The following is a 12,937-nucleotide window of genomic DNA, read 5'->3' as shown; positions in this document are numbered from 1 at the left end:
ATCAATCATCACTTTCTGATATATCATTGCTCGTGGCAAAGTTCCATCTATTCCAGTATCTTGCTTTCTACAGTAGCCAAATACCTATAGGAAGCCTATAAGCATAGCTGCCAAGTTCTCCCTTTTTTAAAGGGAAATTCCCTTATGCTGAATAGGCTTCCTCGCGAGAAAAGGGAAAACTTGGCAGCTATGCCTATAAGGGGATGAAGGCAGTAGCCCCCTCTTGCTAACCCTGCAAATAGTATGCAAGCACAGAAGAGCCTCCAGTTGTGGTTGGACTACAATCGCCATCATCCCTGACCATTGGCTGTGCTGGGGGGGGGGGGTTGCGTCTGAAGAGAGTTTGAATCCAACAATATATTGAGGGCCAAAGGTTCCTCAGCCTTAACCTAAGGAATAAAAATGTCCTAAGGGCATTTGCTTCCAGGTTTCAGCCATGTTGTAAGGAGTAGCCTGAGTATTTGCAGGGCCAGGCCCTGAGCACAGTGAGGAGTTGCAGAACCAGGCCCTTGTAGGGTTGCCAGACTCAATAGAGCAGGCATGTCAAACCTGCGGCCCTCCAGATGTTTTGGCCTACAACTCCCATGATCCCTAGCTAGCAGGACCAGTGGTTGGGGAAGATGGGAATTGTAGTCCAAAACATCTAGAGGGCCGCAGGTTTGACATGCCTGCAATAGAGGATAGGACTTCTGTGCCTTTAATTGCTCTGCTCTCTTTTGAGTCTGGAAACCTTAAAGAGAAACCAGCAGGCCCTTTATTTAACTTCTAAGCAAAGGGTCTTCTGGTTTCTCTTTAAGGTTTCCAGACTCAAAAGAGAGCAGGGCAATTAAAGGCACAGAAGTCCTATCCTCTATTGTGTCTGGCAACCCTTGGCCCTTACTGTGTTTGTCTTGGGGGAGTCGGGTGTGGCCTGGCAGGTGTGGCCCGATCAGGAGAAGCGCAGCACCTGGAGGAGCAGTTTCCCCTGGTTCTTTTCCACAGCAACGTGGTTTATACCCTGCTGTTGCCAGTTCCTGCTTTCGCTCCTGATCTGATCCAGTTCCTGATCCTGCTTCGGCGCTCCTGTCCTTGCTCCAGTTCCTTCTCCTTTTCCAGTTTCCTGCATCCCACCCTCATTGAGTTCCCCTCCTGTATTGAACTGCTACCATTGTTACCATCCATACGTTGGTCCCGGCGTGTCAGGTCTGAACTGCTGCTGCCTGCAACCCGGAACGTGACACATATGGTGCTGAAGCTGGCAAAGCCTTAGTCCTAGTGGAGTCAAAGTGATAGTAATGGATATGTTTTGAACTTGGAAGAGAAAATATAAAATACGGTTAAGAGAAAAGGAAGGGAGGAAATACAACTACAAAGCTCCACTATGCTCTGGTGCAAAAATGCAGTGCAAGTATCTTGCAGCCAACCCTAACCATGTCTATTCATAGCAGCAAGAACTGCTGAATTCAATAAGACTTACCGTACTTCCAGGTCAGTGTGGTTAGGATTACAGTCTTAGTAGCACATGAGGCTTTTTTTTAAATATAATGCTAAGGATCTTCTGTTTCTTTTTAGGTACACAGGGAGCTATAACTACGGCAGCTATGGAAACCAGCACCCCCACCCAATGCAGAGCCAGTATCCATCCCTTCCCCACGACACCACTATTTCCACACCCCTCCATTACTCTGCTTATCACAGAAGCTCTTCGCAGGTCAGTTCCTTGGTCTGAGTGCTGATCCTTTCATGATTGCTTAGGATTTCACAAACAAATCAAATAGACCGAGATTCAATATGGCGGCTTTTATTTTTTACAGCGGAGACGGTAAAGAATTCCCAATTTTTATTTATTTGAGCTTTTTTATCCCGCTTTCAAAAACAGGAATTCCCAAGACAGCTTATGACTGAAGCGTTTCTACATTTCCAAATCAGTTACTCTCCTTTTGTTGAGACAAAACATCATATTCAGTTCAATAGGGCATGCACAGGAGATCCTTCCCACAGATTGTGTACCCTTTATCCTCTGCATCCCATCTGTAGGTAGGGACGGAGGAGAATTTCGTCCATTTTGTCTGCATTTTAGGAACATAAGTAAACCCCTGCTAAATCCCCTGCCAATGGTCCATTTGCCCTGCATCCTGTTCTCAAAGTGCCAATTGGAAGCATTCGGGCCAGACCTGAGCACAGCAGTGCTCTTTCCACTTGCGATTCCCAGCAGTTGGTATTCAGAAGCATTACTGCCCGCATCAGTGGGGGGAGAATTTTTAAGTGAACCAATCTAATTCACACCACCTGGACTCATAAGCAAGCGAGCAAAGGAGGTTGGACCATGACAACATCAGGTCCTGCTCCACACAGATTGTGTCTTCCCCACTGAAGGGCCAACTTTAAATTTTATATTGTTTGTTTTGTTTTAGTACTTTAACATTGTAAAATGCCTTGGGAGAAAGGCAGTATATAAATGCAACAAATACGTCTTGTTAAGGCTGCTGTTAAATGCACCCAGGAGGAGATCCATTTAGCGGTCCTGACACCCAGGACAAAAAGATCCAGTGAAGCTGAAAAGGCTGTACTATATGTAACCCATGTGCACATCAATCCATAAGGATAGAAAAGAGGAAGGAGGCTAAACACTGAGATCCTAGGCAATGAGAGAGACCCATCTTACCTGTGAATCCTAAAAGACCCACTGCACAGGATGCCGAGAAACTATTGTGAAGGAGTTTTTGTTGGGGATCAAGATTTAATTTTGCAGGTGTTTAAATTTTGCTCTTATTGATATTATGTTTTTTAAAAATCTTTATTGCTAGGCCTAATAATGATTTAGGTGGGGTTGTTTAATCTCATTGCATATTAATATGTTTCATGCATTGTTTATGGCTGCTTAAATTTTGTATTATTTTTGTAAGTCTTCTGATGTTGCAAGCTGCCTTGAACATGGCTTAACTATCGAAAGATAGCAAACATCATCGTGATCCAACATCACCCTGAGGTCACCAGCCGAGTTTTCATTGATTTTGATGGATGTGGGTTAGAGTCTATACTATTTTAAAAGCACTTTGAACGCTTTTCAGTGGTTCCAACAAAGGACGGAGAAGCAATAGGGACAGAAATATGTTTATATGCATCCATCCATTTAAGATTTATCCTAAGTCTGTCCTGATTTTGCAGTGCAATTTTATTCTGAAGGTGGCTGGATGCAAGTTATAACCCCACAACAAGACCGAGATGTTGAGATACATGTTGATGTACATTACAAGGGCAATAGCACGCTTTCCAAAGTATGAGTAAAATCAGCATAAAGTTAGGGCTGCATTCAGAAGGAAAATATTTTGCTGTTTGAACAGAGACACCTTTCACCTCTTTGCATAATCAGCCTGCAAGCTGAAGGACAAGAATAAAGGGATTATTATTCAGCCTGACACTGAAGGAACTCAGGCTTCATTGGGTGGAGGAGACACTTAAAATAGTATTTTCTGGAATAATAACGGAAAGAAACAGAGCTAATTTTAATTTGGGGCGTAGGGGGAGAAAGAGCCTCAACAATAATCGGCTTAAAGTCACCCCAACTTAAAGGGGTTAGTGTTTCTTGTCAGGTCTCAACAGCATGGTGGTGGCAAGAGAGTTGACCCAGAAAATGGTAATTTCCTGTGAAGGGCTCTCCAACAAATGTCGCCTTTATATCTGGCAAAGATCACTAGGCCCCAGTGTTTTGAGATCAGCATGCTTAAGCACTCTTCATTAAACCGGATGCAAAGTGTGAAAGGTGATTCAGGCAGCATGGGCCGGCATCCGCGCAGATGGCGAAGCTTTGGACACTCCAACAAGGCTGAATAGATGCTTCATTGGTTGAGCTAATAGTCAGGCAGGGGCCAAGGCGGACTTTAAAAATATTGTCTCTCAATGGTCTCTTCACTGGAAGGAAAAAGAAGTCACTGACTCATTTGCAATTAGTTGACCCACCATTACAAATCTTTCCATGTTGCGGATTCAGCCGTCACAGATTTTATTGTAAAAATAGTCGATATTTGGGAGTCCGTATTATTTTTGAGCAATTATTCTTTTTTATATTCATGACACATTCATAAACACAGCTGCATCTGGGGGTATTTGGCCACACAGAGAAGCAAGACACTGTATTCCTGTCGTCGCCCCCCCCCCCTGTTTTTGCAGTCATTTATTAGCCCTTCCTTTCTGGTCAGGCATGCTCACATTGGAATGTTAATGAAAAGTGAAAAGGCAGATCAGCACGCCACACCAACAACGCATTAGGAAGTCTGTTCTTGTCTGTGCCAAATGGCACTGCCAACAAGACGAATGAAATGTGGCCCATGACTAGCCTAGGGCTTCATAGACTTAGGCTGCAGCCCTAACCATATCTACTCAGGAGTAAGTCCTATGGAACTCAGTGGTACTACTCCCATGTAAGTGAGGTTAGGATTGCACTGAACTTGATGGGTCTTACAGGTAAATGGGGTTAGAATGGCATGTTAGACTGGAGTCACGTCTGAAACTGTGGTGCCAGGTGTGCTGCCTGCCAGAGGGCTGAGAGCACTCCATCTGGTGAGCTCAGGAGTAGATTTGTGGTGCTTGCCTATGAGCATCTATAGAGTGTCTTGCCTTCGATGCTTAACAACCTGACCCAGACTCTTCCCTATTCAGTAGTTGAGATTCTTGCATTGCAGGGGGTTGGACTAGATGACCCTTGAGGTGCCTTCCAACTCTACAATTCTATGATCCTACCATGAACTACATGAAAATGGACCCCGTGCTGACAAAATCTGTGAAATCCCTCTTTGAGGCTTGTCATTAAAAGGGCTTGCATTTTCTTTTCCCCCGAAACATGTGTATGCCTAACATTCTTACAATGTCATTTCATCTAGTACCCCTTCAACAGCCCGTCGTCCCGGATGGAGCCGTGCTTGATGAGCAGCACCCCAAGACTACATCCAACCCCAGTAACTGCTCGCTGGCCGGAAATGCCATCCGCAGATGCTTGCTACACAAGCCCCCCCATGCACTCCACAAGATATGGAAATTCCAGTGACATCTACTCGCCGTTGACCACACGGAGGAATTCCGAATATGAGCACATGCAACACTTTCCTGGCTTTGCCTATATCAATGGGGAAGCCACCACAGGATGGGCAAAATGAAAATGACTTAGTAAATAGTATCAGCCTTACATATTTAATAAAGACAGACACACAAATTTCAATGCCTGGCTTGTAGGTTAACAGAACTCTTACATGGGACTTTTTAATGGCTATGAAGATTGAAAAGATCCTGGACACAAAAGTATAAGTAAAGTAGAAAAGTAAAGGACCCCCTGGATTCTTAAGTCCAGTCAAATTCAACTGTGAGGTGCGGCGCTCATCTCCACTTTCAGGCCGAGGAAGCCAGCCTTTGTCCACAGAGAGCTTTCCAGGTCATGTGGCCAGCATGACTAAACTGCTTCTGGTGCACAGAAATGCCATTTACCTTCCCACCGCAGTGGTACCTATTTATCTACTTTTGCTAGTATGCTTTCGAACTGCTACGTTGGCAGGAGCTGGGACAAAGCAACGGGCACTCACACTGTTGCGCAGATTCGAACTGCCAATCTTACAATCAGCAAGCCCGAGAGGCTCAGTGGTTTAGATCACAGCGCCACCCGCATCCCTCTGCCGGAGTGTAAATGGGGTAGTGTGGTAGGTTACTCTAACCAAGCAAAATTTTACTGCTGCTATAAAGCATGGTTATTTTGGTGTTTTCTACAGGTGTCATGCAAGTGGCTTAAATTAGTTACAGCCTCACTAACCATTGAAAGTTGCCGTATCTGAACTGAGTTCCTGCTCTGTAAGCATAGCTGTTGCAATTTGCCTCCTTCACAAGGGCCAAAACTACTCAGAGAACGCCAGAGGTGTAACGGACTTGAAAACGATCCAATCTAACTCTCAAAAATAAATATACAAATTCCTCCACTCATTAACCCACATCTGCCCCAAATTATGATAAACCTTCCTCCCATCTTCCTGCTTGTGAGTCCCAATTTATAGTTGCAGCTGTATGGAGTCTGCGTTTCTATAATCACACCACAGGAGTGCAGAAATGGATACTGAGTGGAGAAATAGGTATCCTGGAAAAAAAATTCATTGATTTTAAGAAGATGTTTCCTGCCCTTGAGAAATGGGCAGGCTTGGGAGTGTTGGGGAAGTTACAGTGAGATCTCAGAGGTAGGAGAAGTGGATTCTGAACGCTTCAATGCCTTGTACGTCACACTTAGGAGTGTCAGCTGGGAAGCTCCTAGTTGCAACCTGGCCTCAGCTATTAATTCACTAAGTGCACAGTAGGCTTGACTGCAGCAAGCCCATGCCTTAGTACTGAGTCATTGCCAATTTACCCTAAAGAGAGGTAGTTGAGGAATTAAATGCAGCATAGGTGTGGGGGGGAGGGGTGTTTAAATTCTGCTCCCACCCATCATTCCCCACCTATCCCACAAAACACTTCCCTGTTGTTTTCCGTCCAGGGGGCGCTACGGCTGGAAATGAGCCCCATTAGGAGAAAAACATCTGCGGAGAAGTTGTCCGGGATGTTGCACAGATGAGGGAAAGGTGCTGCGTGTCCCTCCTGCCTATGCTGTGCTTTAAGCCCCCTCCTTGGCTTTACAGGTGTTTGGCTGTGCCTGGTAATAGGCCACGCACTCTCTCTCCACCAGCCTATCTCAGACAGCGGTGATATTAGCCTGCCTTTCCAAGCCTTGTAAGGACTACTGATGATATGAAGTGTCTGAGTGCTCGATGTACAATATATACTTGCTAAATATTAGTAGCCTCAGAACAAATTATGCAAATTGAGAAACTATATGCGAATACAATTAATTTGCATAAGGGACTCAGATTGAACAGTGTTTTGTTTTCTTTGCACAGGTTTTGATATTATTATTGTTATTATTATTAGTGCGGCATACACACAGCCCTAATTATTGTGGCCCCTGGCCCCAAGCAGAGTGCAAATACGGAAAGCAAGATGTGTGCCACACGGGGGTCGTGGTATGTTCAAAGAACGAAGCAAACCAAATAGAGCCAAGCTGTGACGTGAAGGGGAATGCAAAGCCATGCCCTGTGCCGCTACCCAATGTGACCTGGTTCGTTCAAACACCTCAAAGCAGCTTTCTGAGCAGCAAGGAGATATCCCACTTAAGCACTCTTGGGCAGTCTTTTGATTTAGTCATGTCCTAAGTGTGCCATGTTTTAGTCTACCATTCTAATCGTTTTCACAAATATTACATGGTCTTTGAGGAAATGTGCTGGGGCGAGAAATCTAGTCCATATTTTTAACTAATGGCAGTCGGATCCAAATTCTTGCCTCCATTCTTTAACTTACTGGTCTAGCTCCTTAAAGATGCTTTGCGGGCTTCTTCTGTTGTTCTCGGTTTCCTCTTTGAGGCTTCTAAAACGGCATGTGGCAGTGCTCCAGTTTACATGTAACTTTGCATCCATGACACATCTTTCTATTGATCAAATAAATGTTAGTTTGCAAAGAGGAAGACATAGAGTACTGGATAAATTGCTGACTTGTTGGCCGTGTTTCCGTGCTGCGTTATCACCATAAAGGTAATGGGCCCATAATGACAAGCAACACTTTGCTACCTTGCGTGTGTCAAGAGCTCATTGGTACCAACATACCTTCCCCCCCAGTTGGCAGTTCCACAATTCCGGTGGGCAAGTAGCATCGGCCAAGCGGCTCACTCCAAGGTGAGGTTCTTCCTTGGGAATATCCCAAAGATTGAGTTTCTCTAGGTCCCCACACACATCTCTATTCCTGCTTTCCCTAGGAGTTGTCTATGAACCGGTCCAGAGGTCTAGGGGAGAGTAAGATGCTGGAACTTTGGAAGGGTCTTGTGGACTGAACATCTTGGTCTAGATGCACCCAACAGGGTAGCAGCTGGGAAGAGGGAAAGCCTATACAAGCTCCTTTGGGGCACACCTCTCGGGGGGGGGGGCAAGTATTTTTGCAGCCAGCCTAATGACACACAAGAAACCTCATGATCAGTATTGTCAAACTGCACAAATGTTTGAGAGTTGCAATGCAACACATACACACCTGTAAACAAATCCTCTACTTACCTACAGCTTGGAATGAATGAACTTCATTCCCAGCTCTTTTGCCAGGACAATTCCATAAACTTGTACAGAACTCAAAGTTGTGCCTTTGAACCTATGCTGTGTTATGTATGTGTGTGTGGGAAATTATTGTATTTTGTGGGTTTTTCCCATTGGTATTTTTTGTCAGATTCATAGCTCTTTGTCAAATTCTTTTGTTTGTTTGTAGAAAATTATTAACATAGGGGTTTCTTGCTTCTGTATTATATATATAAAAAAGAAAAAGCAGCAAGCAATTATGGTGGACTTATTACCCTATGGGTAAGATATAATTACATGGAAATATGACATCAGGCATTTTAATAATTGTTTTGTAAATAAAATATTTGATAGCACTCAAGAGTGGTGATAACTGTGTTTATGGTTAAAATGGAAATGTGTTATTTGTTACCCAAGGTATATGAAGGATTTTCACACTTAAATAATAAAAACAATCCCCAAAAATTGAAATCAAGGTTCTTAGCTTGATTACTGTAATAGGAAAAAGTTTGAGTTGCAATAGGAAAAAGTTTGAGTTGCAAGCTGGTGATGTGTGAAGTGCTTTTCGCAATGTAGACCAATTCCCAGATTGTGTTCTAGGGGAGAGCAGGTAAACTGATGCAGAAATTGCCCTAAATTAGGCTTGGATCTTAGATAATTTAAGGACTTAAGATTTACAGAATGAAAGGGTGGTATCCAACTAAGATGTATCATTAGTGCAAAGGAACTTTCCCCCTGCACTCTTACTAATGAAGAGTTGAGGTGACCCCCAGGAACAGATTTAGGGGACACATGGACAGGGAAAAGAGAGAGGGAAGTTTCACTGTACAAGTGTAAATCATTGATATGACAGGATGAGTTACTCATGCTATGTTAGATACAACCCATTGTTTACCATTCTCCTTTCCTCTCAAGCTCTCTCTGTGCCTCATCCCACCCTGATCAGGGAAGGACCTGACTGATGGACAAATCTGCTAATTTTTGTTTCCCTCGGCTTCTCATTTTTCCAATCCTAGTACAGTCGTACCTTGGTTTTTTGAACAGCTTAGTGCTTGAATGTTTTGGCTTCCGAATGCCGCAAACCTTGGAAGCCAAACGTCTGACGGGGTTTCTGCATCTTCCGATTGGCTGCAGGAGCTTCCTGCAGCCAATCAGAAGCCACGGTTTGGTTTCCCAACGTTTTGGAAGTAGAACAGATTCAGGAACAGATTCCGTTTGACTTCCAAGCTACAACTGTACCAGTTCTCCACATTTTCCCAGCAATTTGCAACTTTTAATATTTATGTAAACCCACCCACATTTTACAGGGACCCAGGTGGCGCTGTGGTTAAACCACTGAGCCTAGGGCTTGCTGATCAGAAGGTCGGCGGTTCGAATCCCTGTGACAGGGTGAGCTCCCGTTGCTCGGTCCCAGCTCCTGCCAACCTAGCAGTTCGAAAGCACATCAAAATGCAAGTAGATAAATAGGTACCGCTACAGCGGGAAGGTAAACGGCGTTTCCATGTGCTGCTCTGGTTTGCCAGAAGCGGCTTTGTCATGCTGGCCACATGACCTGGAAGCTGTACGCCGGCTCCCTCGGTCAATAATGCGAGATGAGCGCGCAACCCCAGAGTCGGTCACGACTGGACCTTATGGTCAGGGGTCCCTTTACCTTTACCTTACCCACATTTTAGTGAAGTGCAAATTTTGAAGGACAATTGGTCCGTATCCAACTTTAGTCTTTCTCAGTGTTGAAATTAATCATTCAAGAAATGCAAATTAGATTGTTCCTTATTAAAATGCAAACAAAATCAAATTTCCCCTCCACCTTTGGTCCTGACCCTTTGAAAATGCTTTTTTGTGGGTTGTGGGTGAAGGAGAAAACTGAAAGCTTTCCTTCCATGCATTGTTTAAGCCTTAGACTCCGTCCTGTCAATACAAAACACCTATCCCTTGACTAGAGGGAGGGAACCTTTTTCAGTCTGTTGGCAATATTGACTAATGGAGAACATTTGGGTAAGTGTGGCAGGAGGAAAAAGTGGTTGGGGAAGAGGCAAGAATGGGTGGAGCAATGGATTGTAGACTACATTTTAGTCATGCAAAAGTCAGGTTTCTACATTCCCGCCTCTCTACATGTAGCCCTGTAGCAGGCATTATTTTATTTCATTTTTCTGTTGGAAGCCGCCCAGGTCAGGGCGCGAGGTCAGGAGCAAGCCAGCAGTAAACCACACAGTCCTTAACTCTTTATTAGCAAAATCATGATTTGTACAGGAATGTGAGGCCTAATGAGCACAGCAACTCATCTCCAGTAGGTCTTGCCCCCATGAAGCAATTGCTGAGACTGGAGGTCCCTGCCTTCCCACAGCTGTCTAAGTCCCCTCGTCTCCAGGGTTTTCCCCCCAAGCAATCAGAGACTGAGTCTGCACATTGCCACCAATATCTTCCGTCCTTTTCATGCTTCTGATTCTAGGAAACAAGTGGGGAGGGGAGCTTTTTGCAGTCGAGGGAGAGACAGCCATGACTTTTCACCAGCCTGAGTCATATCTGCCTCTTGGCCTCCTTCCTCACTTGCTTCATCCTCTGTCTCTGATTCTGGACTTCTCTTGCACAGGCTCTTCCAGCTCACTATGCCCTGTTACCCCTTCAGTTTCTGATACCTTCTCTTCCCCAACTTCTCTTTATGACTACTTATCATTGTCCCACCACCGCTCTGAGCCTTCCCTTGGTGGTTCCACAGCTGGTTCCTTCCACCATTCCTCTATCCAACCAGTCCCTCAAAGAACTGTGATAAGATGCCCCTACTGTTTACTTCCATTCCCACTTGCATCAGGTCTCCAGGCTCTGGACATAGCTGCCAAGTCTCCCATTTTCCCGGGGAAACCCCCGTTTTTAAAGCCGTTTCCTGCTGTCATCCCGAATGGCGAAATATCCCGTAATTTCCCGGATTTCTTCTGGTGCCGCTCTGCCCATGTCTGGGCACCAGAAATCGGGCAGCGCCGGCACCGGAAGTTGCTTCTATGCATGTCTGGACATGTGCAGAAGTGACTTCCGGTGCCACTCTGTCCATGTCTGGGCACTGGAAATCGGGCAGTGCTGGCACCGGAAGTTGCTTCTATGCATGTCTGGACATGTGCAGAAGTGACTTCCGGTGCCACTCTGTCCATGTCTGGGCACTGGAAATCGGGTAGCGCTGGCACCGGAAGTTGCTTCTATGCATGTCTGGACATGTGCAGAAGTGACTTCCGGTGCCACTCTGTCCATGTCTGGGCACTGGAAATCGGGTAGCGCTGGCACCGGAAGTTGCTTATATGCATGTCTGGACATGCGTAGAAGCAACTTCTGGTGCAGGCGCTGCTGATCCTGTATTTTTCTAACCAGGACTTGGCAGCTATGGCTCTGGAGCATTTGTGGGTGAGTGGGGACAGTCTACCTCTGGCTTTGAAGTTATTCACCTTTGACCAAAATGACCCCTGACTTTCCCCAGTTCAACAATTCCATTATGATTTACTCCGCCCCCCAAAAAACTGCTTTCAGGAGCTGCGCTAAAGCTGTTTTTATTTATTTATTGTACAAATTTATAAACTGCCTCACAGTCTGAGGGCATCAAAGCAGTGTTTGCTAAGGGTTGTTGGGAATTGAGACTGTGTTTCAAAATGTGCTTTAAAGCTATAGCCTGTACACAGCTGAATAAGGCTTAGTTCAGCTCAGTGCAGCAGCAAAAAGATGGGAGACTCTAAATTCCACTTTGGGAGCCTACATGCCACGGTTTTGGCTTGGCAAGATGTGTGAACCAGGCCACTGAATCAAGGGACTAATACCAAAAAAGTTTATTTGAGAACTTACTTGGATTACTTTTGAGAATTCTGTGAATTGTTTTCCTTCTATCAAATTAGGAGGATTGAGTGGCAAGATTTCCCATGATCATTCAGAAAGTAAAGTGATTATTTTTCAGTATTCAAGCTGTAAATTGTAAACTCACACATTAGCCAGTAGGCTCTTTTATGTTTGCTTTTTTAAAAAAATATTGGTATGAGGGGTTATGCTAAAAATTAAATTTACTGAGGTACCGTATTATTGTAGTTAAGGGCAAATGTCACTTTGATGGCTGTGCTCTACCTCTGCAGCTGGAGGCAGCAATGTTTCCATATATCAGTTGCTGGAAACCATGTAAGGGAAGTCCGCTCTTGTGCTGGGAACCTGCTTGCTGGTTTCCTATAGGCATCTGGTTGGCCACTGTGAGAGCAGGCTGCTGGACAAGATGGGCCATTGGCCTGATCGAGCAGACTCTTGGGTACTTATGATCAGGCCAGTCCAAATCTCACTGAAAGCGGCTAGGAAGGTGCAATATGGGTGCAAAGGTGTGCAACTAGGCTGAGGCACTGCCCTCTGCAAAACACTTCTTATGTAGTAGCCTGCAATCTGACACACACTTGCCAGTGTGTAGGTTATATTGAAATCAATGAGGGTTTCCCCGCTTTCTTCTGAAGAAACATACAGAACTGCACTGTTCCTCAGTAGAGTTTAAACTGGTCTGTCAACCCGAGAGCAACAACGTCAGTCAACCAGACGAGCATCCTTTAGAACGGTCGTTCTTTTGTCAAAGATGACCGCGCCCTAATCTGTAGCTAGGCAAGGAGCCCCACCATGCACAGCGATCCGCCGGAGGGCCCTCCTAGGAGGGTTTGCAAAGATCCTCGGGAAATGTAGTCTTCTCTAAAGAGCCGCCTCGGCGAAGCGCTCCCAGAGGTAAACAGAATCCAGCCAATAGCGAGTGGGCCGCCCGCCCACTCGGCCTCCTGCCAGCCAATGGGAGAGCGGGGCGGGGCTTGCTGCTGCTGCTGCTTCTCCCTCCGCGCGTG

The 12,937-nt window shown here is 45.3% G+C and overlaps 1 protein-coding gene across 2 annotated transcripts in view; it reads left to right on the top strand.

Moving 5' to 3' along the window:
* The window catches only part of RFX4 (regulatory factor X4), a 69,150-nt gene extending 63,857 nt beyond the window's left edge, over positions 1–5,293 (top strand). For both annotated transcript variants that reach the window (XM_088652202.1, XM_035127645.3), the window contains exons 17-18: positions 1,552–1,690; positions 4,860–5,293. In XM_088652202.1, coding sequence (XP_088508328.1) covers positions 1,552–1,690; positions 4,860–5,132 — 412 coding nt within the window. In that variant the 3' untranslated portion in view covers positions 5,133–5,293. The remainder of the gene's footprint in view (positions 1–1,551; positions 1,691–4,859) is intronic.
* The last annotated feature ends 7,644 nt before the right edge of the window (positions 5,294–12,937 follow it).

Source organism: Zootoca vivipara, chromosome 9, assembly GCF_965207765.1.
Source record: "Zootoca vivipara chromosome 9, rZooViv2.hap1.1, whole genome shotgun sequence".
Lineage (NCBI taxonomy): Eukaryota > Metazoa > Chordata > Lepidosauria > Squamata > Lacertidae > Zootoca > Zootoca vivipara.
Note: the sequence above shows the minus strand (reverse complement) of the source record. Positions and strands in the feature narration are given on the sequence as shown.